This window comes from Eleutherodactylus coqui, chromosome 12 (assembly GCF_035609145.1).
Source record: "Eleutherodactylus coqui strain aEleCoq1 chromosome 12, aEleCoq1.hap1, whole genome shotgun sequence".
In the NCBI taxonomy this organism is placed as follows: Eukaryota; Metazoa; Chordata; class Amphibia; order Anura; family Eleutherodactylidae; genus Eleutherodactylus; species Eleutherodactylus coqui.
In genome coordinates, this window is record NC_089848.1 from 15,902,893 (window position 1) to 15,929,212 (window position 26,320).

The following is a 26,320-nucleotide window of genomic DNA, read 5'->3' on the forward strand; positions in this document are numbered from 1 at the left end:
TCCAAGGAATACTTAGAAAGCCTAAAGTAAATTAGTCCAAACTTCTCTTTTATTGGTAAATGTATTTTGTAGTGGACGACCCCTTCCTCAGTTTAGCTGTCACAGTCCAACTATTCTTCTTATCTAAGCCTACTGCTGTTGTTGTCTACTGCGGATAACCATGTGCTACTCATAATAAAAACCTGGAACGCGTTTCGGTCAGTGTCCGACCTTGTTCACCCTATGCTAGACAAGAAAACACTGAATCTATGTATAATACACATACAATTAAAAACATTAGAAACATGTGGGATGGAACCCAACCCCCCTCCTCATGAATAAACCTCTTGTGATGGCAGACATAGACCTTGCAGCAGACTCCTAAATATTCAGTTAAATGTTTCTGAACAAATCATCATTTCATGTGGAAATGTCTTCATGACAGGAATAATGTCATTATTATTATAGAGCAGCTTTCTTAATATGCAATGATTAACCCCTTAGTGACCAAGCCTGTTTGCGCCTTAAAGGGGTTGTCCCGCGGCAGCAAGTGGGGTTAAGCACTTCTGTATGGCCATATTAATGCACTTTGTAATATACATCGTGAATTAAATATGAGCCATACAGAAGTTATTCACTTACCTGCTCCGTTGCTAGCGTCCGCGTCGCCATGGTGCCGTCTAACTTCAGCGTCTAATCGCCCGATTAGACGCGCTTGCGTAGATGGGTCTTTTCCCTTCGGCTTGGTTCTGCAGCAGCGGCGTTCTGGCTCCGCCCCCTTGGATGCGTCATCGCGTAGCTCCGCCCCATCACATGTGCCGATTCCAGCCTCCTGATTGGCTGGAATCGGCACATGTGACGGGGCGGAGCTACGCGATGACGCGTACAAGGGGGTGGAGCCAGAACCCCGCTGCCGCCGGACCGAGCCGAAGGGAAAAGACCCATCTGCGCAAGCGCGTCTAATCGGGCGATTAGACGCTGAAATTAGACGGCACCATGGAGACGAGGACGCCAGCAACGGAGCAGGTAAGTGAATAACTTCTGTATGGCTCATATTTAATTCACGATGTATATTACAAAGTGCATTAATATGGCCATACAGAAGTGTATAACCCCACTTGCTGCCGCGGGACAACCCCTTTAATGACCAGGCCAAATTTTGCAAATCTGACATGTGACTTTAACATGAAAAAACACCAGAAAGGTTTTGCATATATAAGCGATTCTGACATTGTTTTTTCGCCACATGTTGTACTTCATTTAGGCGGAAAAAATAGACCGATAGAATGTGTTTATTTATTAAAAGCGCCAAAATTGGGAAAATTGTGAAAAAAATCGTCATTTTTTCACATTCCCAACTGCAATATCTTAAATATGTACAAACATAATATAGAAATTTTTGCTAAGATTTATATTTCCACCCGTTTACTTTATTTTGGGCGCACATTGGAAAAACTTTTGTTTTTTTAACCATTTAGGAGACGTACAAATTTAACATTACTTTTTAGCATTTTGAGGAACACTTTGTTTTCCTATACCAAGCCAAGATTGGAAAGGCTCATGAGTGTCAGAATAATAGATACCCCCACAAATGACCCCATTTTAAAAACTTCACCCATATGTGTATTCACTGAGGGGTGTCATGAGTATTTTGACGCCACAGTTTTTTTCAGGAATTAATTCAATTTAGAGGAGAAAAAGTAAAATTTCATATTTTTGCAAATCTGTCATTTTAAAGACATATTTTTTTTTCCTATAGTTTACATGAAAATGAGGATTTACAGCCCAAAATGGATACCCCTATTTTTCCCGTGTTCAGAAATATACCCATTGTGGCCCTAATGTTATATCTGAGTCCACAACGGGGCCCAAAATGAAAGGAGTAGTCAGTGTCTTTCAAAACAGAAACTTTGCTTTAAGTCCTTTTAAGTCCCATAGCACACATGTAGAGTTCTTGAGCGCCCAAAACCATAGAAAACCCCCACAAATGACCCCATTTTGAAAACTAGACCCCTTAAGGAATTTATCTAGGGGTGTACTGCATATTTTGACCCCACAGTTTTTGAATGAATTCAAGCCAAGCAAAAGAAAAAAATTGTGATTTTCGTTTTTTCGGCAATTCTGTCATTTTAAAAACAGCTTTTTTTGTACAGCACACATATGAATGAAGACTTGCACCCAAAAATGGATACCCCTGTTTGTCCCGTGTTCAGAGACATACCCATTGTGGCCCTAATCTTATGTCTGGATGCACAACAGGGCCCAAAATGAAAGGAGTAGTCAGTGGCTTTTAGAACATAAATTTTGCTTGAAGTCCTTTTAGGCCCCATTGCCCACTTGTAGAGTTCTTCAGAGCCCAAAGCCATAGAGAACCCCCACAAATGACCCCATTTTAAAAACTAGACCCCTTAACGAATTTATCTAGGGGTGTACTGCGTATTTTGACCCCACAGTTTTTGAATAAATTCAAGCAAAGCAAAAGGAAAAAATTAGGATTTTTGTTTTTTTGGCAATTCTGTCATTTTAAAAACAGCTTTTTTTGTACAGCACACATATGAAGGAAGACTTGCACCCCAAAATGGATACCCCTGTTTGTGCTGTTTTCAGAAATATACCCATTGTGGCCCTAATCTTATGTCCGCATGCACAACGGGGCCCAAAATGAAAGGAGTAATCGGTGGCTTTCAGAACATAGATTTTACTTGAAGTCCTTTTAGGTGCCATTGCCCACTTGTAGAGTTCTTGAGTGGCCAAAACCATAGAGAACCCCCACAAATGACCCCATTTTGAAAACTAGACCCCTTAACGAATTTATCTAGGGGTGTACTGTGTATTTTAACCCTACAATTTTTGAATAGATCTAAGCAAAGCAGTAGGAAAAAATTACGATTTTCATTTTTTGGGCTATTGCGTCAATTTAAAAACTGTTTTTTTTGTCCAGCACACATAGGAATGAAGACTTTCACCCCAAAATGGATACCCCTGTTTGTCCCGTGTTCAGAAACATACCCATTGTGGCCCTCATCTACTTACAGGACACATGGCAAGGCCTATAAAGGAGGGAACACCCATTGGATTTCAGGACACAACTGAATACATCCAGGCCCCAGTGTTATTTGTACGGAATAAAAATTGACTCCCTAAAAATCCCCCCCCCCCCACACACACACACTCCGCACCCTTTTCGGCATTCGCAAGTCTTAGATAAAAGTAATAATGTGAACTGTGTAGTATTTCCGAAGACATGGGTAATTACGGAGGCTGGTTGAAATGGGCCCATGGGGAAATAAAACCGTGTATCCCCCCTCCTCTCATGCTTTTTGGGGGTCATTTCTTGACCTCAGTGGCGAGTATGGGGTGTAAAAAGTGGCGCACTGTGAGTCTCCGTAAGCTTGCGGAGGTGCGGCTGTCTCACACAGAAGGCGCTCAACAAGCTGCTCCTAGAACTGCATGAAGGCAAGCGTTCCCGGGGCTTCTTGTAAATTACGTATTACAGGTAGCAGTCTGAACAACGCCGGGGTCACGCAGCCGTAGGCGGAATCCGCTTGCGGAGGCCCGCAGCGGATCTCATCTGTGAGCCCGGCTGTGACTTTGCGTATGGCCGCGTAATGTACTGCGCATAACTGCATACTCACACAGGCGGTCATGCGCAGTACACCTTTTTTGTTGTTTGCATTTCCCGAACCCTCGCTTAGCGATGCCGCGGGTACCCGCAGCCCATGGCAGCCAGGAGCAGAGGGATTTTGAATTTCCCGGGGCTCGAGCCTCTCTGTGCACGCGCCCAATGTCAATCATTGGGCGCGCATGCGCAGAGGGGGACTTCATGTCCCGGAACACCGGGGACATCGGCGGACCTGAGGTGAGTATTTTCACCTTCCCTCATGGATCCAATCCATGAGGGGAGGTGAAACTACTTTTTTAAAACTTTTTTGCACTTTTCCGCGATCGCCGCTATCCATTGGATAATGGCAATCGCGGTACCGGGGACCGCGGACATTTCCTGCCTTCCGGCTACCTACAGGAGCCGGGAGCCAGGAGATTTTAAATCTCCCGCGCCGCCGGGCCTTCTGCGCATGCGGCTGACATAATGCCGCCTGGCACGCATGCGCAGAAGACCGGCTTCGGGGCCCGGAGCGGCAGGAGAGCGGGGAGCATTGCGGCAGACCTCGATGAGTATTTTCAGCTGCCATTGGATAGCGCCGATCGCAATGCCGGGGGGGGGGGCTGTACAGCCCGGGATGACAGCTCCATGCTGTCGGCAACCTGTGGACACCGACAGCATGGAGCTGTCACGTCCAGAGCCCGAGGGGCTTTTTTCTCTGCAGGACACGTTTTTACGTCCTCAGAGAATAAAGCCCACTTCGGGAGGACGTAAAAACACTATGGGCTGGTCGTTAAGGGGTTAAGATACAGTGCAACCAGAGGGCTTATTATCATTGAAGTTATTAGTATTCTTATTATAGCTTCAAAACGATGTCCAAAACAAAAAATCTTTTATCATCAGCCGATTGCTCTATGGTATCTACCCAACAGCAAAAAAAAAAGGGGGGGGTCTTATTATCATAGAGATGCAAATTCCTGTTATAACTTCAAAACGATCCCCAAAACAAAAAATTTTTTATTAGCCACATATTGCTACATATCTTATCCAACAAATAGCAAAAAAAAAATAACATTATATATATATGATTTGCTCTTTATTCACTTCTTTTTCCCATTGTTTAATAAATAAAGAAAAGGTCTGATCGATAATTAAAGCCATTCGGAAATCTAGTTCCTAAAGTCATAATCCAGAAAGCTTCCCTTTTATAGCGAGCTTCCTGGCTGATTTTAAATTTCCTCTTGCGATGAACTAGCTCTATACCATAAAACAGTAAACTGTCAATTCTGCCCTCATGATGTTGTATACAGGGAACATGGCAGACATTATGAGGGCTGCTGGAAGGTATTGTTTATGGGAAATCTGTGCCCGTTTTTAACGGATTACTCTAAGGCCACTCACACAAGCTGTTGGCAAAACGCTACGATTTTGATTGCAGTGTTTTGCCCCAATTTTACTTTCATTTTTCAACGCATGTTCCTGCTTCCAACAGCAGGTTTTAAGCCCCCAACGCTACAGGACATACAGTTACGTCCTGTAGCTTTGGGATGTGTATGGAGGGACATCGCAGGGCAATCTTACTCCACACAATGTGGCCTTTGGCATAGAATGCCTGTCAGACCGCAGTAAAATGTAATGCTATTGCATTACATCACACTGCAGGAACAATCAAAGCATTGCATGTTCTTGTTCCCTTTAGGGACTATAATAAAAAGTAAAAATAAGTTTAAAAAAGTTTTACGAATTAAAAAAAATTAAAAAAAGTAATAAAAGTTAAAAACCTTTTGCCATATTTATAATAAAATAGAACAAAAACAAATATTTGGTATCACTGTGTCCATAAAAGTAAGATCTATAAAATAAATGCATTATTTACCACGCACGGTGAATGTCGTAAAAAAAAAAAAACAGGCCAGAATTGTGGGGTTTTTTTTGGTCACCCCATCTCCAAGAAAAAATTTATTAAAAAGGGATGAAAAAGTTATATATTGAAAAATAGTAGCAACTGAAACTATGGGATACCCCGCATAAAATGATCCCTCGCACAGCAATATCTACTGAAAAATACAAAACTGATTGCGGTCAGAAGATGGCAACAGAAAATAATTTTAAAAAATGAAATCTCTTTGAAAAAAATAAAAGTAGTACAGCAAAAAAAGAAAAATCTATATATGTGTGATATCGTGTTATTCGGACTGACCAATAGAATAAAGTTGTCAGGTCACTTTTACTGCAGTGTGTACGCTGTACAAACAAGACACACTCAAAGATGGCGGAGTATTTTTTCCATTTTGCTCCACTTAAAATGTTATAAAATTTTTGCAGTACATTACATGGTACATTAAATAGTACCATTAAACAATACATCCTGCAAAAAACACAAAACCTCACACAGGGATGGCGATGGATAAATAAAAGAGTTATGATTTTTTTAAAAAGGGGGAGGAAAATAAAAGGGCCATGTCCTTAAAGGGGTTCTGACACAAATAATGTTTTTATGCTTTAGCAGCCATTGTTCCCTGGTCTGCCTAATGGACCCAGGGAACCCATGGTTTAATGGCTGCTAAAGCATAAAAAGATAATACTTACCTGTTCTTCTGTTGTTGTTGACATCGGGGGGGAGGGGGGGTCATCTCCCAGCAGGCGCTGTTCCTCCTCTTCTGTCTGCACGAGCCGCGCCGGGATCGCGCGCATGCGCAGTGGAGAGGTGCCCTCTGACAGGAGTCAGGACGGGCTGCGTCTCCACTGCGCATGCGCAGCACTCCGGAGTTCAGCAGGACGTACGGGCCGCCCACAGCAAGCACTGCTTGTGACGTGCTTGCTGTGGGCGGTCCGTCCATTCACCTCGGAAGTGCCTGATGGACGGACCAGAGCAGGAAGTGGTCTTTTTGACGGCTCCTGCTCTGCTTTAAAGGCACAGAAGATGATGCCGGCTGGAGGGGACATGCCTGGCGATCGGGCCAGGCCAGGCAAGGTGAGTACAATTTGTTTTTTTGATGTCAGAACCCCTTTAAGGGGTTAATGCACCCATACTGATGGGTGATGAGGTGTCTTAATCAAGGTAAAATAGAGCAGGCTCCATTGCAATCAAACACCGCAGTAAAAAACGGATGTGTGTTAGTGGCCTTAGAGTTTGCAAATCTGAAAAGACTTGGTCCAGCCAGTTAAGCCTATTATCCTGCAACACTGATCCGGAGGATGGCAAAGATCTACATGAAGCAAAAGCAAACAAACATTTTATAAGCTTCGGGTAAAAAATTCCTCCCCAGCTTGAATGTAGCAGGTGGGGAGTTCGACTACAGCGGTGTACCTGTCAAACAGGAGCGCAGCTGTTCTATAGCGAGCTCTGGGAGGACAGAAACTTCCCGTGAAGCAGAAGGGCTAGCAATCTAGTAGCCATAACTGTCAACTAATATTCCTAACTTTCCATGTCAGTTTAATCCACCATTTTCAGCATTTAGCTGTAATGTTGGCATGTATTTTACTTTGCCAATGCACAACCTTTCATTTATTGTTCAATCACTAAGAGGAACAAAAGTGTGATTGACATCAAGTGACAACCTAAGATTTCTAATAGTGATGCTTCAGGTCTTGAGATTTTAGAACTTTTTTACCCGTTTTATACATTAGCTAGTACTACTGTTTGGATGGTAATGTCATATCATGTCATGTACTATTGCATAGAAGCTATGTCTATAAGGGCATGGGATGTTTGGGATTGTTCCCTAAGGATTCAGCTGTGAAGTTTATAGAAGAAGCAAAGTCTGTATTATGTGCAGTCCATATAATTTGCAGTGTCCTCCTGCTTTCTGAGGCACACCCTAACAAAATGAACCATGCATGCCTATGAGATTTATAAGTCAAACTCGTGTTAAGTAAAATAATAATTTAGAGAAATACATGTACATAAGCTGGATGGTTACAAATAAAACTGGATTCTGAAAAAAAACTGACAGATGTTACACAATTAGAGAATACGGACAGCATCGACACCTTACCTTTCAGAGAGGACAGAGTATGCAGAAAAGTTCGGACAGTTTTGTGCGCACATAGTTTATTAATTTGACCCCGTTGCTTGCAGAAGTCTATGAACTGCTCCAGAGCACCAGCAAGTGATTCAGTCTTCACTTCAGCAGAACTGCACATCGCCTCTGCACAAAACAGCAGAAAACAAAGTGACGTCATAGAGTACATATAGAAGTGCATTGGCATCGGCTCTTGCATCCGAATGTATCCTGAAGCCCATATTCAATGTAACAATGATTCTACAAGCAACAGGTAATTGCACCCGTATATTTAGGACAGTCGTCTCCTCGTGTTCTGAACATTCTTACTACTGAAAGAGGTTCACTAAGAGAGGATTGCAAACAAAATAAACACATTCAGACTCTGCACATGTGCCCATCTTTCTTCATGTATTGTATTGCCACATACTCCTTATGTTATGAAAAAAACAATCCTAAAAAGGGCCATAAAGATTTCTCCTCATACCTGTGACTTGGCAAAAACAAGGTACCCAGTCCCAATTCTTTTCTAAAGCAACTATTGTCTTGCATACAAATTGCATCCACTCACATCAGTCTTACCCCTTTAAGAGGCCTGCAATCCACTCTACTTATCATTGTATATAGTCACATTCATCATGCTGCTTGGACTGCCATGAGACCGAACAAGATAGTGTTCGATCGCGTCAGACTGAAAATATCAGTAGAGGGCAAAACCATCAAACAGTGGCTCTCTTTTTTTAGACACGTGATGTGCGCTAACTCACTGGAAACCGTACTGATGCTTGACAAAGTCAGTGGAAAGAGAAGATCAGTGCGACAAAGAACAAGATGGCTAGATACAATCAAGGCCACCACAAACATGTCAATCACGGAACTGAAGGGAGCAGTGAAAGACAGAAGCGTGTAGAGAACACTGATCCTACAGAGCAGTGATGGCGAACCTATGGCACACGTGCCAGAGGCGGCACGCAGAGCCCTCCCTGCTGGCCGGGCCACCATCGGCCGCTCACCACGTTGGTAAATACCGGAAGGGGCTGTGGCTCCCCTGCTGGCGTTCACTCGGCTGTGCTGCTAGCTGCGCTGATCCCGGCGCATACTGCGACTTCAGTGTGCAGCCAGGATTCTCCTTCCGCCTCCCCTGACATCGGAACTGGTGTATTATGTCACCACTGGAAGTTAGGGGTGGCGACATTATACAGGTGCCTTGACATGTAGGTGAAGCCCCCCGCGTGTGATTGGCTGTCATCTTACAGCTAGTGAATTGCTGTATGTGCTGCACATTGTGGGACGGAGGGCACTGACAGGAGGAACCGCTGTGTCTCGGCAGGACAGAGGGGGCTGAGAGGAGGGAGCGCTCTGTATAGCTTTATGTGGTGCACACTGCAGGAGCGAGGCTGGTGAGAGGAGGGACCGCTGCCTTCCGACGAGTGAGCACTGCACATTTTCTAGGCGAGAGGCCATTTGAGTGTGGGGGCTGCTGACTGTATTCACCGGAGGAGTTGAGTGATCGATCGGCAGGGGCAGCAAGATAGATGGGCACAGCACAACCTCACAGCTGATGAGCTTTGCGGACTTGATATTTGCTGCAGGGCTGCCAGGCAGGTGAGCAGAGCTACTGTAGCACCAAGGGAGCAGGGACCACAGTCAGAGGACTGGCCGGCTACAGCGCCAGCAGAGCCAAGATGCGGTGTCACTATTACAGATGGGGCTGCTTTGGGAAGGGTGTCACTATTACCGCTGGGAGGGGGGGTGTCACCATTACTACTGGGGCCGCTCTGGCGCGCGGGGGGGGGTGTCACTATTACCGCTAGGGCCGCTCTGGGGGGTTTAACTATTACCGCTGGGACCGCTCTGGGGGGGTTTAACTATTACTGCTGGGGCCGATCTGGGGGGGGGGTGACTATTACCGCTGGGGCCACTTTTGGGGGAGGGGGGGGTCACTATTACCGCTGGGGCCGCCCTGAGGTGGGAGAGGGGGGTCACTATTACCGCTGTGTCCACTCTGAGGGGGGGGGGTTACTATCACTGTTGGGGCCGCTCTGAGGGGGGGGGGGTTACTATCACTGTTGGGGCCGCTCTGGGAGGTCACTATCACTGCTGAGATATGTTTACACAAGGTAGAAATCCTGCAGAATGTCCTCAGCGGAAATTTCCATGGCAAAATCCACAGCATTTCCGCATCCAAAAGCAGTCAAAATCTGCACCCATTCTATTTTAAAGCGGCCCTGTCCTTTTAAGAACGGAGGCAAAAATCACACATCGTGATAAGCCCCGCCCCCTTACGTGTTGGCACTTTGTGGTAAATAAGCGGGTTTTGTTTTGCAGTTTGGGCACTCGGTCTCTAAAAGGTTTGCCATCACTGCTATAGAGTGACCGAAGGTCGGATGTGACTGAATGGATAATCATTATCATCACATTCATCATGGAGGAACATAAATGCTTCATGTAAATGTTACCTGTTAAAAATACATTTCAATGAGCCATCATGCTTAGCAAAAGCCTAAAATGGTTATAATGGCCCATACACAACCATTGTGTGCAGTTCAGCTCACTATATGTGCTGAGTGACAGCTGGAACTAACAAAGTAAAAGCGGGCAAAGTTGCTTCAGCATTCATTAAAAGTACGGCCTTTATTGTAGCAAGTAAAATCCCAAAAGGACATACAGATCTCGTACCTTCTGATGCAGTTCAGACTGACATGCGGCCATTAGTCGTAGGAAATAGGAGCTGATACACAATTACAACCAACAAATAAATCAGAAAAAATATGTCAGCAAACAAATGTAGAATTAAACAAAAACGTGAGGCACAATATCGTAAAACAATCGATTTTACAAGTAAACCAAGAGGCACACAACAGTAGAAACAAACATCCAATAACATTTGGTGCAAGAATCTGCCACGATGATCACCACCATGAGGCAGGTGACTATAACCTGTTTAATGCCCATTGAGCTAAGTGAGGAGTGATCTACACCACGGGTAGGAAAGAAGTGTGCTCAAACTCTAGACAAATGTCTCATTGCACCATGTGATATCTGAAATAGGCGCCTGATACAGATCTGAAGATTTACAGCTCATACAGCTGACATATTGGAATCCTACAAGAAACGCATGTGATCAAATAGGCTAAGTAATGTGATAAGTGATGTGCTGTTTTACTTGATATTTTGCCAGAGATACATGATGAAAGATTTTGCAGATGACCTGACAATGAGTGCGTTTGGGATGGCCACATTTATGCGAGTCAGAAAATAACCATATAGTTGTAGATACAGGATTATCCTGAATGCAGCATCCAAAACTAAAGCTACGACGTGATCTAGTTGCAAGGAAGGACATCCTTTTGTACTATGACTGTACTCGCAACTACACAATGTTGAAAAGCAAAGTAGGAACCGTCTAGATTTAGTAGTTCCAGAAGGTGCTACACCTATTAATTCAGAGCGATCTCTGGTGGAAACAATGGCTGTAGCCCTAGTAGTTGTCCAAGTTAAATATTTGCGAAGGATAAATCTGTAACTATCGATTTCTGTATCCAACTCACTTTCTTCTAATTAAGGGTCCAGTAAGACATGACAATTTCTCATTTGGACGAGTGAATGATGTCAGCATTCGCGGTTGTGCAGTCTGTTTATACAGGCAGACACATTGTTGGCTCATTCGAGAAATCATTCAGTCGTTCACAATTGCTGTATATGTTAGAACGACTGAACGATCAGTATTTAAACTGAATGATTAGAGAAAAAGCCAACACTGATTTTATATGCCTTCATAAAATCAACGGTGAGCGAAAAGCAAACAATTTATTGTACGTCCATTGGCTGTGTTTACACCAAACAATTTCAGCGACAGAGAACCAGGTCTTAACCCGAGGAAACAGATGGCAAAACTTCACGGTGGCTCTACTGTCTCCTTCCCCCGTAAATTGAACTATAGCCCAGCTCGGTCACTGGCAAGGGAGATAAGATTTTGGCAGACTTGATAACCGCAGTTCAGTTCTAAGTTATTATCGTGATGCCAGTGTCCCTAGATAAGTCATGAGTTACTTGCGATAAATAAATGAGTTCAGAGACCAAATGTGCTTTTCAAAACCGCGGTTTCCTTTTACTCACATTCCAACTGTGATTTTCTAACACAGACAAATTACTTGTACTTCTAAACATGAAGATACAGACTTCGGCACAGATTTCTGAGTCTACCCTTCCCGAACACACTTATCAATAAAAGACTCTTTTCACAAAACACACACATCCTCAGTTGCTATCTAAAGGACACTTTCATGTGTTACATGGTTTCTCAGATCACATTCATTTCAGCTGCTGGCTGTAACAGGTTTCTGTGCTTCCCCTTCAGATGCAACTCAGCAGGGGCACGTGCGGCTCTCGCATTCCCAAACCAACTCTTAAGCAGCAACTCCTGTGCTCTCGTCCCCAGAAGAGACAAGCCTACTGGCAGGAGAGCCATAGCCATGGCCTAGCCCCGGCAGGAGCATCAGCCCATCCCTCCTGCGCGCACCTCCTTCTCCGGCCACACCATACTATTTCTTCAACTCTTTTACTCACAAGTACCACCCTCTTCTCTCCAACCACAACACACAGATGGGACAGGGAAACAAACAAACTTACTCAAAGGCAAACACACTTCTAAAACAATGGAGGGACCTAACTCTGAGTCACTACACGATTATCATTCATTTTCGCTCGTTTGAACGCTATTTACATTATTCATTCCATTTAAAAGGGCCTTAACCCTTTAAGGACGCGGCCTATTTTGGCGTTGAGGACCAAAAGATTTTTGGTATTCTTTCATCTCCATTTTTCAACAGCCATAACTTTTTTATTTTTCTGTCGACGCGGCCATATAAGGGCTTGTTTTTTGAGTGGCGAACTGTAGTTTTTATTGGTACCATTTTTGGGCACAGACTACATTGTAAAAATTATTTTTTTTTATGATCGCAGGGAGAGAAAACGCATCAATTCTGCCATAGCTTTTTGGGGTTTTTTTTTAGAGCGTTAATTATACAGCATAAATGACACACTACATTTTTTTCTGCGGGTCGGTACGGTTACAACGATACCAAAATTTTTATTTTTTTTAGGTTTTTCCACTTTTTTACAATAAAAGCCCTTTTTTTGGAAATAATTTTTTTCTAAACTCACTGCATTCAAAGTCCTGTAACTTTTTTATTTTTCCATGGACGGAGCTCTCTGAGGGCTTATTTTTTTGCAAGACAAGCTGTAGTTTTTATTGGTACCATTTTGGGGTACATCCTTTTTTTTTAATCACTTTAATTGCGTTTTTTGGGATGCAAAATGCTAAAACTTAGCATTTTGCCTCAGTTTTTTAGCGTTTTTGTTAACGCTTTTTGACGTGCAGAATAAAAAGCATGTTCAATGTATTGTACACGTCGTTAGAAAAGAAAAATACAGGTAATAAAACAATAGACGAATTAGAGGAAAGAGAATTCAATATTGAGGACCCAATCATAACCGACCTGAGACCTAGGAGTAGATTCCATCCAATAGAAGCAAGGGGAGAATACCTTGAATTGTTCTATAATAGAACAATGAAAGATTTCTCCTCTATGTGTAAAGAAAAGAAACGCATTAATCATAATCTAACAAAACAGCAAAGAAAGACCCTTAGGGATTTGATGGGGGAGGAGAGTATCGTAATTAAAAGTGCGGATAAAGGGGGAGCGATCACCATTATGGGATATGACCAATACCATACGGAATCAGTGAGGATCCTGGGGGATCATAAATATTATGAGAAATTAAAAGAAAACCCCACCAAAAAGATTACAAAAGAGTTCCATTTATTAATAGAGAAGGCATATGAAAACAACAGCATGGGAAAAATGGAATACAAATATTTAAAAGAAACACCGATTGGGGTTCCCTATTTCTACCATGTGCCAAAGGTGCACAAAGATGTATTTAATCCCCCAGGGAGACCTATAATAGCGGGCATGCAAGCGATTACGCACAGACTGTCTGAATATGTTGACCACCAACTCCAAAAATATGTTGTTAGCCTCCCATCTCACTTACGTGACTCGGGACATCTATTGGAGTTGGTGGACAGTATAAAATGGGAGTCATCATACATCTGGTGTACGATTGATGTTGAAGCATTGTATTCCAATATAGATCACAACAAGGGAGTAGAAGCAGTAGGAAGAATATTGAGTGAGGACCCCCTCATGCCAATTCACCAAAGACTATTTTTACAAGAAAGCCTTAGGTTCATTTTAGAAAAAAACATTTTCACATATGATGGTGAATTTTATTGCCAAAAAACCGGTACAGCGATAGGAACTAAGTGTGCGCCAAGTTTCGCCAATATAGTTATGGGGATATTTGAAAGGGACAGATTTAATGACATCAGAGTGATACTGTATAAAAGGTTCATCGATGATCTTATAATCATATGGAATGGCAAAGAAGAAGATCTGAAGAAATATATAGATGAGCTCACAACAAATGAGTTCCATTTCAAATTCACATATAACATCAGTATAAAAAAAGCTATATATCTAGATTTAGAACTAGAAGGCGACATTAACACCAAGAAAATTACATCAAAGACGCACTTTAAGACAGTGGATACCAACAGCTACTTGAACTACTATAGCTGCCATCAAAAAAGCTGGAAGCAAAATATACCGTTTGGTCAATATCAAAGGATCAAACGAAATTGTACCAAAATAGGTGACTTTAAGTCACAGTCAAAAGTTCTCCACAAGCATTTTTTGGAGAAGGGTTATCCCAAAAATCTCATAAAGGCAGCTTATGAGAAAACACTGAAACAGAATGAGACACCAAAAATGGGTCAAGTAAAAATGGAAACAAAAATGGACATGTTTCGTACGTCATTCGTAACGAAATTTAGCACCCAGGCAAATAACATCAATTATATTTTGAAGAAAAATTGGGCTATTTTGAGGGAGGACCCATTTCTGGAAAGTAGTCTCCCAAAAAAACCCTCTTGTATTTTCAGGAGAAATAGGACCTTACGAAACCTCATCGCTCCATCATGCCCAAAAAAAGAGAATAAGATCAGCAAAACCATCAAATCTAGTAGGACACAAGATGAGGAGGGAGGAGTCTATATGTAGAGAGAAGCGTTGCAAATGTTGCTCCAATATTACACATGGGGTAAAACATATTGAATTGACCAATGGGGAAAAAATCGTAATCAAACAAAAAATGTCCTGCAATGTCAAAGGTACGATATACATGCTGGAATGTCCGTGTGGACTCAGATATGTAGGTAGAACAGTTAACACACTAAGGGCCCGTTTAAATCAACACCGGAGTAACATCCACAAAGGCTACCAAAAACATAGTGTGTCCAGGCATTTTTCCCTAGTCCATGCCTGTGATCCAACAGGTTTGCAGGTTACACCAATTGAATTTATCCAGAACATCTCCACTCAAACATTAAGAGAGAAGGAGATGTTCTGGATATATAGAATTAATACGTTAGTCCCGAAAGGACTAAACGAAATTTTAGAAAAATTGTAAAATATTAAAAAAAATTAATTAATTAATACATATAAAAAATAAAAAATAAGATAAAGTATGCCTATATTAAAATATCAATAAAAATGGATTTTAGATGCAATAAAAATGAATTTTAGAATTATGTAGATCATGTTGGATGTGTACAAGTGTAGCGATATAGGCATGGAAGTGTACATATACAATGAATATAGTTTAGTTTAGGATTCAATCAAAAATTCTTTATGTAAAGGTATATTTATAGGCCATTTCCATATTTGTATAGATTTGATATATCTGCATGCATCATTTGTATATTTATATTTATAGAATAATATTTATTGAATATTTTAATGTAGGATTTTTTATGAGATATAGGTTCACATATTTATATATATTTGCATATTTGCATGTTCATATATATTTTAAGATGGTTTTATTAATGTAGTGATGTGAATTAATAATGCATACGGTAATGGTAATGAAAATATCACAGAGTGTAGGCTAGACACACTGCTGTGAAAAATGAAACTATAGCAACCTTTATTAACAGATTGTGTGGCAAGTGGTAACTATAGCAACCTTGATCAACAGACTGTGCGGCAGGATCCGAGTTCACTCCTCCCCGCATGAGGGGCGGCGCCCGCTACAGCTACGTCCAAGTCACATGTGTCAGCGTCAATGGTGACGTACGATGCAGGGCGGGACAGCGCTGGACGCCGGAGGTGGACGGGATCTGAGCGCGCAAACACCGGACAAGGTAATAAACTTGATAATTCAATGAATGTATAAATATAAGGGTGTTTTAATGTACTAACTTATACCTGATGAAGTCAAATCGACGAAACGCGTTGTGGTGCTAATAAACGGAGTAAAAGAAAGAGACGGTTGTCCGGAGGGTGGATATCCCTAGGAGCGCGGCATCCAATTTTTTCCAGTATATAGTTTCTAACTTCAGCGGCTCTCGAGGTAGAGAGACGGAGGATCTGCAGATACTCTCCCCTGTCTAGCCCAGCGGGATTTCAAGGGACCCACCGGAAACTTATTCTACAGGCTCTCCTGGATTTAGGGGTGTTGGTAGAGATCTTTTTTAAGGTCTCTGCCAAACACCGGGTAAGTGTGATAAATATACAATTATTTTTCTCACACATTGTTAGAGTTTGCCTATCCATACAGGAGCGCTAACCTGGTTTATTTACTTTGGTAAGATACAGACTTTGGCACAGATTTCTGAGTCTACCCTTCCCGAACACACTTATCAATAAAAGACTCTTTTCACAAAACACACACATCCTCAGTTGCTATCTAAAGGACACTTTCATGTGTTACATGGTTTCTCAGATCACATTCATTTCAGCTGCTGGCTGTAACAGGTTTCTGTGCTTCCCCTTCAGATGCAACTCAGCAGGGGCACGTGCGGCTCTCGCATTCCCAAACCAACTCTTAAGCAGCAACTCCTGTGCTCTCGTCCCCAGAAGAGACAAGCCTACTGGCAGGAGAGCCATAGCCATGGCCTAGCCCCGGCAGGAGCATCAGCCCATCCCTCCTGCGCGCACCTCCTTCTCCGGCCACACCATACTATTTCTTCAACTCTTTTACTCACAAGTACCACCCTCTTCTCTCCAACCACAACACACAGATGGGACAGAGAAACAAACAAACTTACTCAAAGGCAAACACACTTTTAAAACAATGGAGGGACCTAACTCTGAGTCACTACACGATTATCATTCATTTTCGCTCGTTTGAACGCTATTTACATTATTCATTCCATTTAAAAGGGCCTTAACCCTTTAAGGACGCGGCCTATTTTGGCGTTGAGGACCAAAAGATTTTTGGTATTCTTTCATCTCCATTTTTCAACAGCCATAACTTTTTTATTTTTCTGTCGACGCGGCCGTATACGGGCTTGTTTTTTGAGTGGCGAACTGTAGTTTTTATTGGTACCATTTTTGGGCACAGACTACATTGTAAAAATTATTTTTTTTTATGATCGCAGGGAGAGAAAACGCATCAATTCTGCCATAGCTTTTTGGGGGGTTTTTTTAGAGCGTTAATTATACAGCATAAATGACACACTACATTTTTTTCTGCGGGTCGGTACGGTTACAACGATACCAAAATTTTTATTTTTTTTAGGTTTTTCCACTTTTTTACAATAAAAGCCCTTTTTTTGGAAATAATTTTTTTCTAAACTCACTGCATTCAAAGTCCTGTAACTTTTTTATTTTTCCATGGACGGAGCTCTCTGAGGGCTTATTTTTTTGCAAGACAAGCTGTAGTTTTTATTGGTACCATTTTGGGGTACATCCTTTTTTTTAATCACTTTAATTGCGTTTTTTGGGATGCAAAATGCTAAAACTTAGCATTTTGCCTCAGTTTTTTAGCGTTTTTGTTAACGCTTTTTGACGTGCAGAATAAAAAGCATGTTCAATGTATTGTACACGTCGTTAGAAAAGAAAAATACAGGTAATAAAACAATAGACGAATTAGAGGAAAGAGAATTCAATATTGAGGACCCAATCATAACCGACCTGAGACCTAGGAGTAGATTCCATCCAATAGAAGCAAGGGGAGAATACCTTGAATTGTTCTATAATAGAACAATGAAAGATTTCTCCTCTATGTGTAAAGAAAAGAAACGCATTAATCATAATCTAACAAAACAGCAAAGAAAGACCCTTAGGGATTTGATGGGGGAGGAGAGTATCGTAATTAAAAGTGCGGATAAAGGGGGAGCGATCACCATTATGGGATATGACCAATACCATACGGGATCAGTGAGGATCCTGGGGGATCATAAATATTATGAGAAATTAAAAGAAAACCCCACCAAAAAGATTACAAAAGAGTTCCATTTATTAATAGAGAAGGCATATGAAAACAACAGCATGGGAAAAATGGAATACAAATATTTAAAAGAAACACCGATTGGGGTTCCCTATTTCTACCATGTGCCAAAGGTGCACAAAGATGTATTTAATCCCCCAGGGAGACCTATAATAGCGGGCATGCAAGCGATTACGCACAGACTGTCTGAATATGTTGACCACCAACTCCAAAAATATGTTGTTAGCCTCCCATCTCACTTACGTGACTCGGGACATCTATTGGAGTTGGTGGACAGTATAAAATGGGAGTCATCATACATCTGGTGTACGATTGATGTTGAAGCATTGTATTCCAATATAGATCACAACAAGGGAGTAGAAGCAGTAGGAAGAATATTGAGTGAGGACCCCCTCATGCCAATTCACCAAAGACTATTTTTACAAGAAAGCCTTAGGTTCATTTTAGAAAAAAACATTTTCACATATGATGGTGAATTCTATCGCCAAAAAACCGGTACAGCGATGGGAACTAAGTGTGCGCCAAGTTTCGCCAATATAGTTATGGGGATATTTGAAAGGGACAGATTTAATGACATCAGAGTGATACTGTATAAAAGGTTCATCGATGATCTTATAATCATATGGAATGGCAAAGAAGAAGATCTGAAGAAATATATAGATGAGCTCGCAACAAATGAGTTCCATTTCAAATTCACATATAACATCAGTATAAAAAAAGCTATATATCTAGATTTAGAACTAGAAGGCGACATTAACACCAAGAAAATTACATCAAAGACGCACTTTAAGACAGTGGATACCAACAGCTACTTGAACTACTATAGCTGCCATCAAAAAAGCTGGAAGCAAAATATACCGTTTGGTCAATATCAAAGGATCAAACGAAATTGTACCAAAATAGGTGACTTTAAGTCACAGTCAAAAGTTCTCCACAAGCGTTTTTTGGAGAAGGGTTATCCCAAAAATCTCATAAAGGCAGCTTATGAGAAAACACTGAAACAGAATGAGACACCAAAAATGGGTCAAGTAAAAATGGAAACAAAAATGGACATGTTTCGTACGTCATTCGTAACGAAATTTAGCACCCAGGCAAATAACATCAATTATATTTTGAAGAAAAATTGGGCTATTTTGAGGGAGGACCCATTTCTGGAAAGTAGTCTCCCAAAAAAACCCTCTTGTATTTTCAGGAGAAATAGGACCTTACGAAACCTCATCGCTCCATCATGCCCAAAAAAAGAGAATAAGATCAGCAAAACCATCAAATCTAGTAGGACACAAGATGAGGAGGGAGGAGTCTATATGTAGAGAGAAGCGTTGCAAATGTTGCTCCAATATTACACATGGGGTAAAACATATTGAATTGACCAATGGGGAAAAAATCGTAATCAAACAAAAAATGTCCTGCAATGTCAAAGGTACGATATACATGCTGGAATGTCCGTGTGGACTCAGATATGTAGGTAGAACAGTTAACACACTAAGGGCCCGTTTAAATCAACACCGGAGTAACATCCACAAAGGCTACCAAAAACATAGTGTGTCCAGGCATTTTTCCCTAGTCCATGCCTGTGATCCAACAGGTTTGCAGGTTACACCAATTGAATTTATCCAGAACATCTCCACTCAAACATTAAGAGAGAAGGAGATGTTCTGGATATATAGAATTAATACGTTAGTCCCGAAAGGACTAAACGAAATTTTAGAAAAATTGTAAAATATTAAAAAAATTTTATTAATTAATACATATAAAAAATAAGATAAAGTATGCATATATTAAAATATCAATAAAAATGGATTTTAGATGCAATAAAAATGAATTTTAGAATTATGTAGATCATGTTGGATGTGTACAAGTGTAGCGATATAGGCATGGAAGTGTACATATACAATGAATATAGTTTAGTTTAGGATTCAATCAAAAATTCTTTATGTAAAGGTATATTTATAGGCCATTTCCATATTTGTATAGATTTGATATATCTGCATGCATCATTTGTATATTTATATTTATAGAATAATATTTATTGAATATTTTAATGTAGGATTTTTTATGAGATATAGGTTCACATATTTATATATATTTGCATATTTGCATGTTCATATATATTTTAAGATGGTTTTATTAATGTAGTGATGTGAATTAATAATGCATACGGTAATGGTAATGAAAATATCACAGAGTGTAGGCTAGACACACTGCTGTGAAAAATGAAACTATAGCAACCTTTATTAACAGATTGTGTGGCAAGTGGTAACTATAGCAACCTTGATCAACAGACTGTGCGGCAGGATCCGAGTTCACTCCTCCCCGCATGAGGGGCGGCGCCCGCTACAGCTACGTCCAAGTCACATGTGTCAGCGTCAATGGTGACGTACGATGCAGGGCGGGACAGCGCTGGACGCCGGAGGTGGACAGGATCTGAGCGCGCAAACACCGGACAAGGTAATAAACTTGATAATTCAATGAATGTATAAATATAAGGGTGTTTTAATGTACTAACTTATACCTGATGAAGTCAAATCGACGAAACGCGTTGTGGTGCTAATAAACGGAGTAAAAGAAAGAGACGGTTGTCCGGAGGGTGGATATCCCTAGGAGCGCGGCATCCAATTTTTTCCAGTATATAGTTTCTAACTTCAGCGGCTCTCGAGGTAGAGAGACGGAGGATCTGCAGATACTCTCCCCTGTCTAGCCCAGCGGGATTTCAAGGGACCCACCGGAAACTTATTCTACAGGCTCTCCTGGATTTAGGGGTGTTGGTAGAGATTTTTTTTAAGGTCTCTGCCAAACACCGGGTAAGTGTGATAAATATACAATTATTTTTCTCACACATTGTTAGAGTTTGCCTATCCATACAGGAGCGCTAACCTGGTTTATTTACTTTGGTAAGATACAGACTTCGGCACAGATTTCTGAGTCTACCCTTCCCGAACACACTTATCAATAAAAGACTCTTTTCACAAAACACACACATCCTCAGTTGCTGCTATCTAAAGGACACTTTCATGTGTTACATGGTTTCTCAGATCACATTCATTTCAGCTGCTGGCTGTAACAGGTTTCTGTGCTTCCCCTTCAGATGCAACTCAGCAGGGGCACGTGCGGCTCTCGCATTCCCAAACCAACTCTTAAGCAGCAACTCCTGTGCTCTCGTCCCCGGAAGAGACAAGCCTACTGGCAGGAGAGCCATAGCCATGGCCTAGCCCCGGCAGGAGCATCAGCCCATCCCTCCTGCGCGCACCTCCTTCTCCGGCCACACCATACTATTTCTTCAACTCTTTTACTCACAAGTACCACCCTCTTCTCTCCAACCACAACACACAGATGGGACAGGGAAACAAACAAACTTACTCAAAGGCAAACACACTTCTAAAACAATGGAGGGACCTAACTCTGAGTCACTACACGATTATCATTCATTTTCGCTCGTTTGAACGCTATTTACATTATTCATTCCATTTAAAAGGGCCTTAACCCTTTAAGGACGCGGCCTATTTTGGCGTTGAGGACCAAAAGATTTTTGGTATTCTTTCATCTCCATTTTTCAACAGCCATAACTTTTTTATTTTTCTGTCGACGCGGCCGTATACGGGCTTGTTTTTTGAGTGGCGAACTGTAGTTTTTATTGGTACCATTTTTGGGCACAGACTACATTGTAAAAATTATTTTTTTTTATGATCGCAGGGAGAGAAAACGCATCAATTCTGCCATAGCTTTTTGGGGGGTTTTTTTAGAGCGTTAATTATACAGCATAAATGACACACTACATTTTTTTCTGCGGGTCGGTACGGTTACAACGATACCAAAATTTTTATTTTTTTTAGGTTTTTCCACTTTTTTACAATAAAAGCCCTTTTTTTGGAAATAATTTTTTTCTAAACTCACTGCATTCAAAGTCCTGTAACTTTTTTATTTTTCCATGGACGGAGCTCTCTGAGGGCTTATTTTTTTGCAAGACAAGCTGTAGTTTTTATTGGTACCATTTTGGGGTACATCCTTTTTTTTTAATCACTTTAATTGCGTTTTTTGGGATGCAAAATGCTAAAACTTAGCATTTTGCCTCAGTTTTTTAGCGTTTTTGTTAACGCTTTTTGACGTGCAGAATAAAAAGCATGTTCAATGTATTGTACACGTCGTTAGAAAAGAAAAATACAGGTAATAAAACAATAGACGAATTAGAGGAAAGAGAATTCAATATTGAGGACCCAATCATAACCGACCTGAGACCTAGGAGTAGATTCCATCCAATAGAAGCAAGGGGAGAATACCTTGAATTGTTCTATAACAGAACAATGAAAGATTTCTCCTCTATGTGTAAAGAAAAGAAACGCATTAATCATAATCTAACAAAACAGCAAAGAAAGACCCTTAGGGATTTGATGGGGGAGGAGAGTATCGTAATTAAAAGTGCGGATAAAGGGGGAGCGATCACCATTATGGGATATGACCAATACCATACGGGATCAGTGAGGATCCTGGGGGATCATAAATATTATGAGAAATTAAAAGAAAACCCCACCAAAAAGATTACAAAAGAGTTCCATTTATTAATAGAGAAGGCATATGAAAACAACAGCATGGGAAAAATGGAATACAAATATTTAAAAGAAACACCGATTGGGGTTCCCTATTTCTACCATGTGCCAAAGGTGCACAAAGATGTATTTAATCCCCCAGGGAGACCTATAATAGCGGGCATGCAAGCGATTACGCACAGACTGTCTGAATATGTTGACCACCAACTCCAAAAATATGTTGTTAGCCTCCCATCTCACTTACGTGACTCGGGACATCTATTGGAGTTGGTGGACAGTATAAAATGGGAGTCATCATACATCTGGTGTACGATTGGTGTTGAAGCATTGTATTCCAATATAGATCACAACAAGGGAGTAGAAGCAGTAGGAAGAATATTGAGTGAGGACCCCCTCATGCCAATTCACCAAAGACTATTTTTACAAGAAAGCCTTAGGTTCATTTTAGAAAAAAACATTTTCACATATGATGGTGAATTTTATCGCCAAAAAACCGGTACAGCGATGGGAACTAAGTGTGCGCCAAGTTTCGCCAATATAGTTATGGGGATATTTGAAAGGGACAGATTTAATGACATCAGAGTGATACTGTATAAAAGGTTCATCGATGATCTTATAATCATATGGAATGGCAAAGAAGAAGATCTGAAGAAATATATAGATGAGCTCGCAACAAATGAGTTCCATTTCAAATTCACATATAACATCAGTATAAAAAAAGCTATATATCTAGATTTAGAACTAGAAGGCGACATTAACACCAAGAAAATTACATCAAAGACGCACTTTAAGACAGTGGATACCAACAGCTACTTGAACTACTATAGCTGCCATCAAAAAAGCTGGAAGCAAAATATACCGTTTGGTCAATATCAAAGGATCAAACGAAATTGTACCAAAATAGGTGACTTTAAGTCACAGTCAAAAGTTCTCCACAAGCGTTTTTTGGAGAAGGGTTATCCCAAAAATCTCATAAAGGCAGCTTATGAGAAAACACTGAAACAGAATGAGACACCAAAAATGGGTCAAGTAAAAATGGAAACAAAAATGGACATGTTTCGTACGTCATTCGTAACGAAATTTAGCACCCAGGCAAATAACATCAATTATATTTTGAAGAAAAATTGGGCTATTTTGAGGGAGGACCCATTTCTGGAAAGTAGTCTCCCAAAAAAACCCTCTTGTATTTTCAGGAGAAATAGGACCTTACGAAACCTCATCGCTCCATCATGCCCAAAAAAAGAGAATAAGATCAGCAAAACCATCAAATCTAGTAGGACACAAGATGAGGAGGGAGGAGTCTATATGTAGAGAGAAGCGTTGCAAATGTTGCTCCAATATTACACATGGGGTAAAACATATTGAATTGACCAATGGGGAAAAAATCGTAATCAAACAAAAAATGTCCTGCAATGTCAAAGGTACGATATACATGCTGGAATGTCCGTGTGGACTCAGATATGTAGGTAGAACAGTTAACACACTAAGGGCCCGTTTAAATCAACACCGGAGTAACATCCACAAAGGCTACCAAAAACATAGTGTGTCCAGGCATTTTTCCCTAGTCCATGCCTGTGATCCAACAGGTTTGCAGGTTACACCAATTGAATTTATCCAGAACATCTCCACTCAAACATTAAGAGAGAAGGAGATGTTCTGGATATATAGAATTAATACGTTAGTCCCGAAAGGACTAAACGAAATTTTAGAAAAATTGTAAAATATTAAAAAAAATTTATTAATTAATACATATAAAAAATAAAAAATAAGATAAAGTATGCATATATTAAAATATCAATAAAAATGGATTTTAGATGCAATAAAAATGAATTTTAGAATTATGTAGATCATGTTGGATGTGTACAAGTGTAGCGATATAGGCATGGAAGTGTACATATACAATGAATATAGTTTAGTTTAGGATTCAATCAAAAATTCTTTATGTAAAGGTATATTTATAGGCCATTTCCATATTTGTATAGATTTGATATATCTGCATGCATCATTTGTATATTTATATTTATAGAATAATATTTATTGAATATTTTAATGTAGGATTTTTTATGAGATATAGGTTCACATATTTATATATATTTGCATGTTCATATATATTTTAACCCTTTCCAATCCAATTTGTATCCTGGTTTTCCTAGAGGGCTTACTCTTTTTCTGCCATTATACAACGGCGCTATATGCTGGCTAAAACCAGTACTGCATGAGGTGACACGTTGGATAGGCTCCGACAGCAGAGAGGCTGGCAATATACAGTAAGAGAACCCCAATGGATGTCTTGCAACACTGGAGTTGTACAGCCTTAAATCATAATGTCTTTAGACGTCAGACAGTGGATTGGAAAGGATTAAGATGGTTTTATTAATGTAGTGATGTGAATTAATAATGCATACGGTAATGGTAATGAAAATATCACAGAGTGTAGGCTAGACACACTGCTGTGAAAAATGAAACTATAGCAACCTTTATTAACAGATTGTGTGGCAAGTGGTAACTATAGCAACCTTGATCAACAGACTGTGCGGCAGGATCCGAGTTCACTCCTCCCCGCATGAGGGGCGGCGCCCGCTACAGCTACGTCCAAGTCACATGTGTCAGCGTCAATGGTGACGTACGATGCAGGGCGGGACAGCGCTGGACGCCGGAGGTGGACGGGATCTGAGCGCGCAAACACCGGACAAGGTAATAAACTTGATAATTCAATGAATGTATAAATATAAGGGTGTTTTAATGTACTAACTTATACCTGATGAAGTCAAATCGACGAAACGCGTTGTGGTGCTAATAAACGGAGTAAAAGAAAGAGACGGTTGTCCGGAGGGTGGATATCCCTAGGAGCGCGGCATCCAATTTTTTCCAGTATATAGTTTCTAACTTCAGCGGCTCTCGAGGTAGAGAGACGGAGGATCTGCAGATACTCTCCCCTGTCTAGCCCAGCGGGATTTCAAGGGACCCACCGGAAACTTATTCTACAGGCTCTCCTGGATTTAGGGGTGTTGGTAGAGATCTTTTTTAAGGTCTCTGCCAAACACCGGGTAAGTGTGATAAATATACAATTATTTTTCTCACACATTGTTAGAGTTTGCCTATCCATACAGGAGCGCTAACCTGGTTTATTTACTTTGGTAAGATACAGACTTCGGCACAGATTTCTGAGTCTACCCTTCCCGAACACACTTATCAATAAAAGACTCTTTTCACAAAACACACACATCCTCAGTTGCTGCTATCTAAAGGACACTTTCTTGTGTTACATGGTTTCTCAGATCACATTCATTTCAGCTGCTGGCTGTAACAGGTTTCTGTGCTTCCCCTTCAGATGCAACTCAGCAGGGGCACGTGCGGCTCTCGCATTCCCAAACCAACTCTTAAGCAGCAACTCCTGTGCTCTCGTCCCCGGAAGAGACAAGCCTACTGGCAGGAGAGCCATAGCCATGGCCTAGCCCCGGCAGGAGCATCAGCCCATCCCTCCTGCGCGCACCTCCTTCTCCGGCCACACCATACTATTTCTTCAACTCTTTTACTCACAAGTACCACCCTCTTCTCTCCAACCACAACACACAGATGGGACAGGGAAACAAACAAACTTACTCAAAGGCAAACACACTTCTAAAACAATGGAGGGACCTAACTCTGAGTCACTACACGATTATCATTCATTTTCGCTCGTTTGAACGCTATTTACATTATTCATTCCATTTAAAAGGGCCTTAACCCTTTAAGGACGCGGCCTATTTTGGCGTTGAGGACCAAAAGATTTTTGGTATTCTTTCATCTCCATTTTTCAACAGCCATAACTTTTTTATTTTTCTGTCGACGCG

At 41.0% G+C, this 26,320-nt stretch overlaps 1 protein-coding gene across 1 annotated transcript in view; it reads right to left on the reverse strand.

Annotated features, from left to right (window-relative positions):
* The window catches only part of TRANK1 (tetratricopeptide repeat and ankyrin repeat containing 1), a 124,934-nt gene that overhangs the window by 46,668 nt on the left and 51,946 nt on the right, over window positions 1–26,320 (reverse strand). The window contains exon 10 of the mRNA XM_066585630.1: window positions 7,579–7,731. Within this exon, the coding sequence (XP_066441727.1) occupies window positions 7,579–7,731 (153 nt within the window). The remainder of the gene's footprint in view (window positions 1–7,578; window positions 7,732–26,320) is intronic.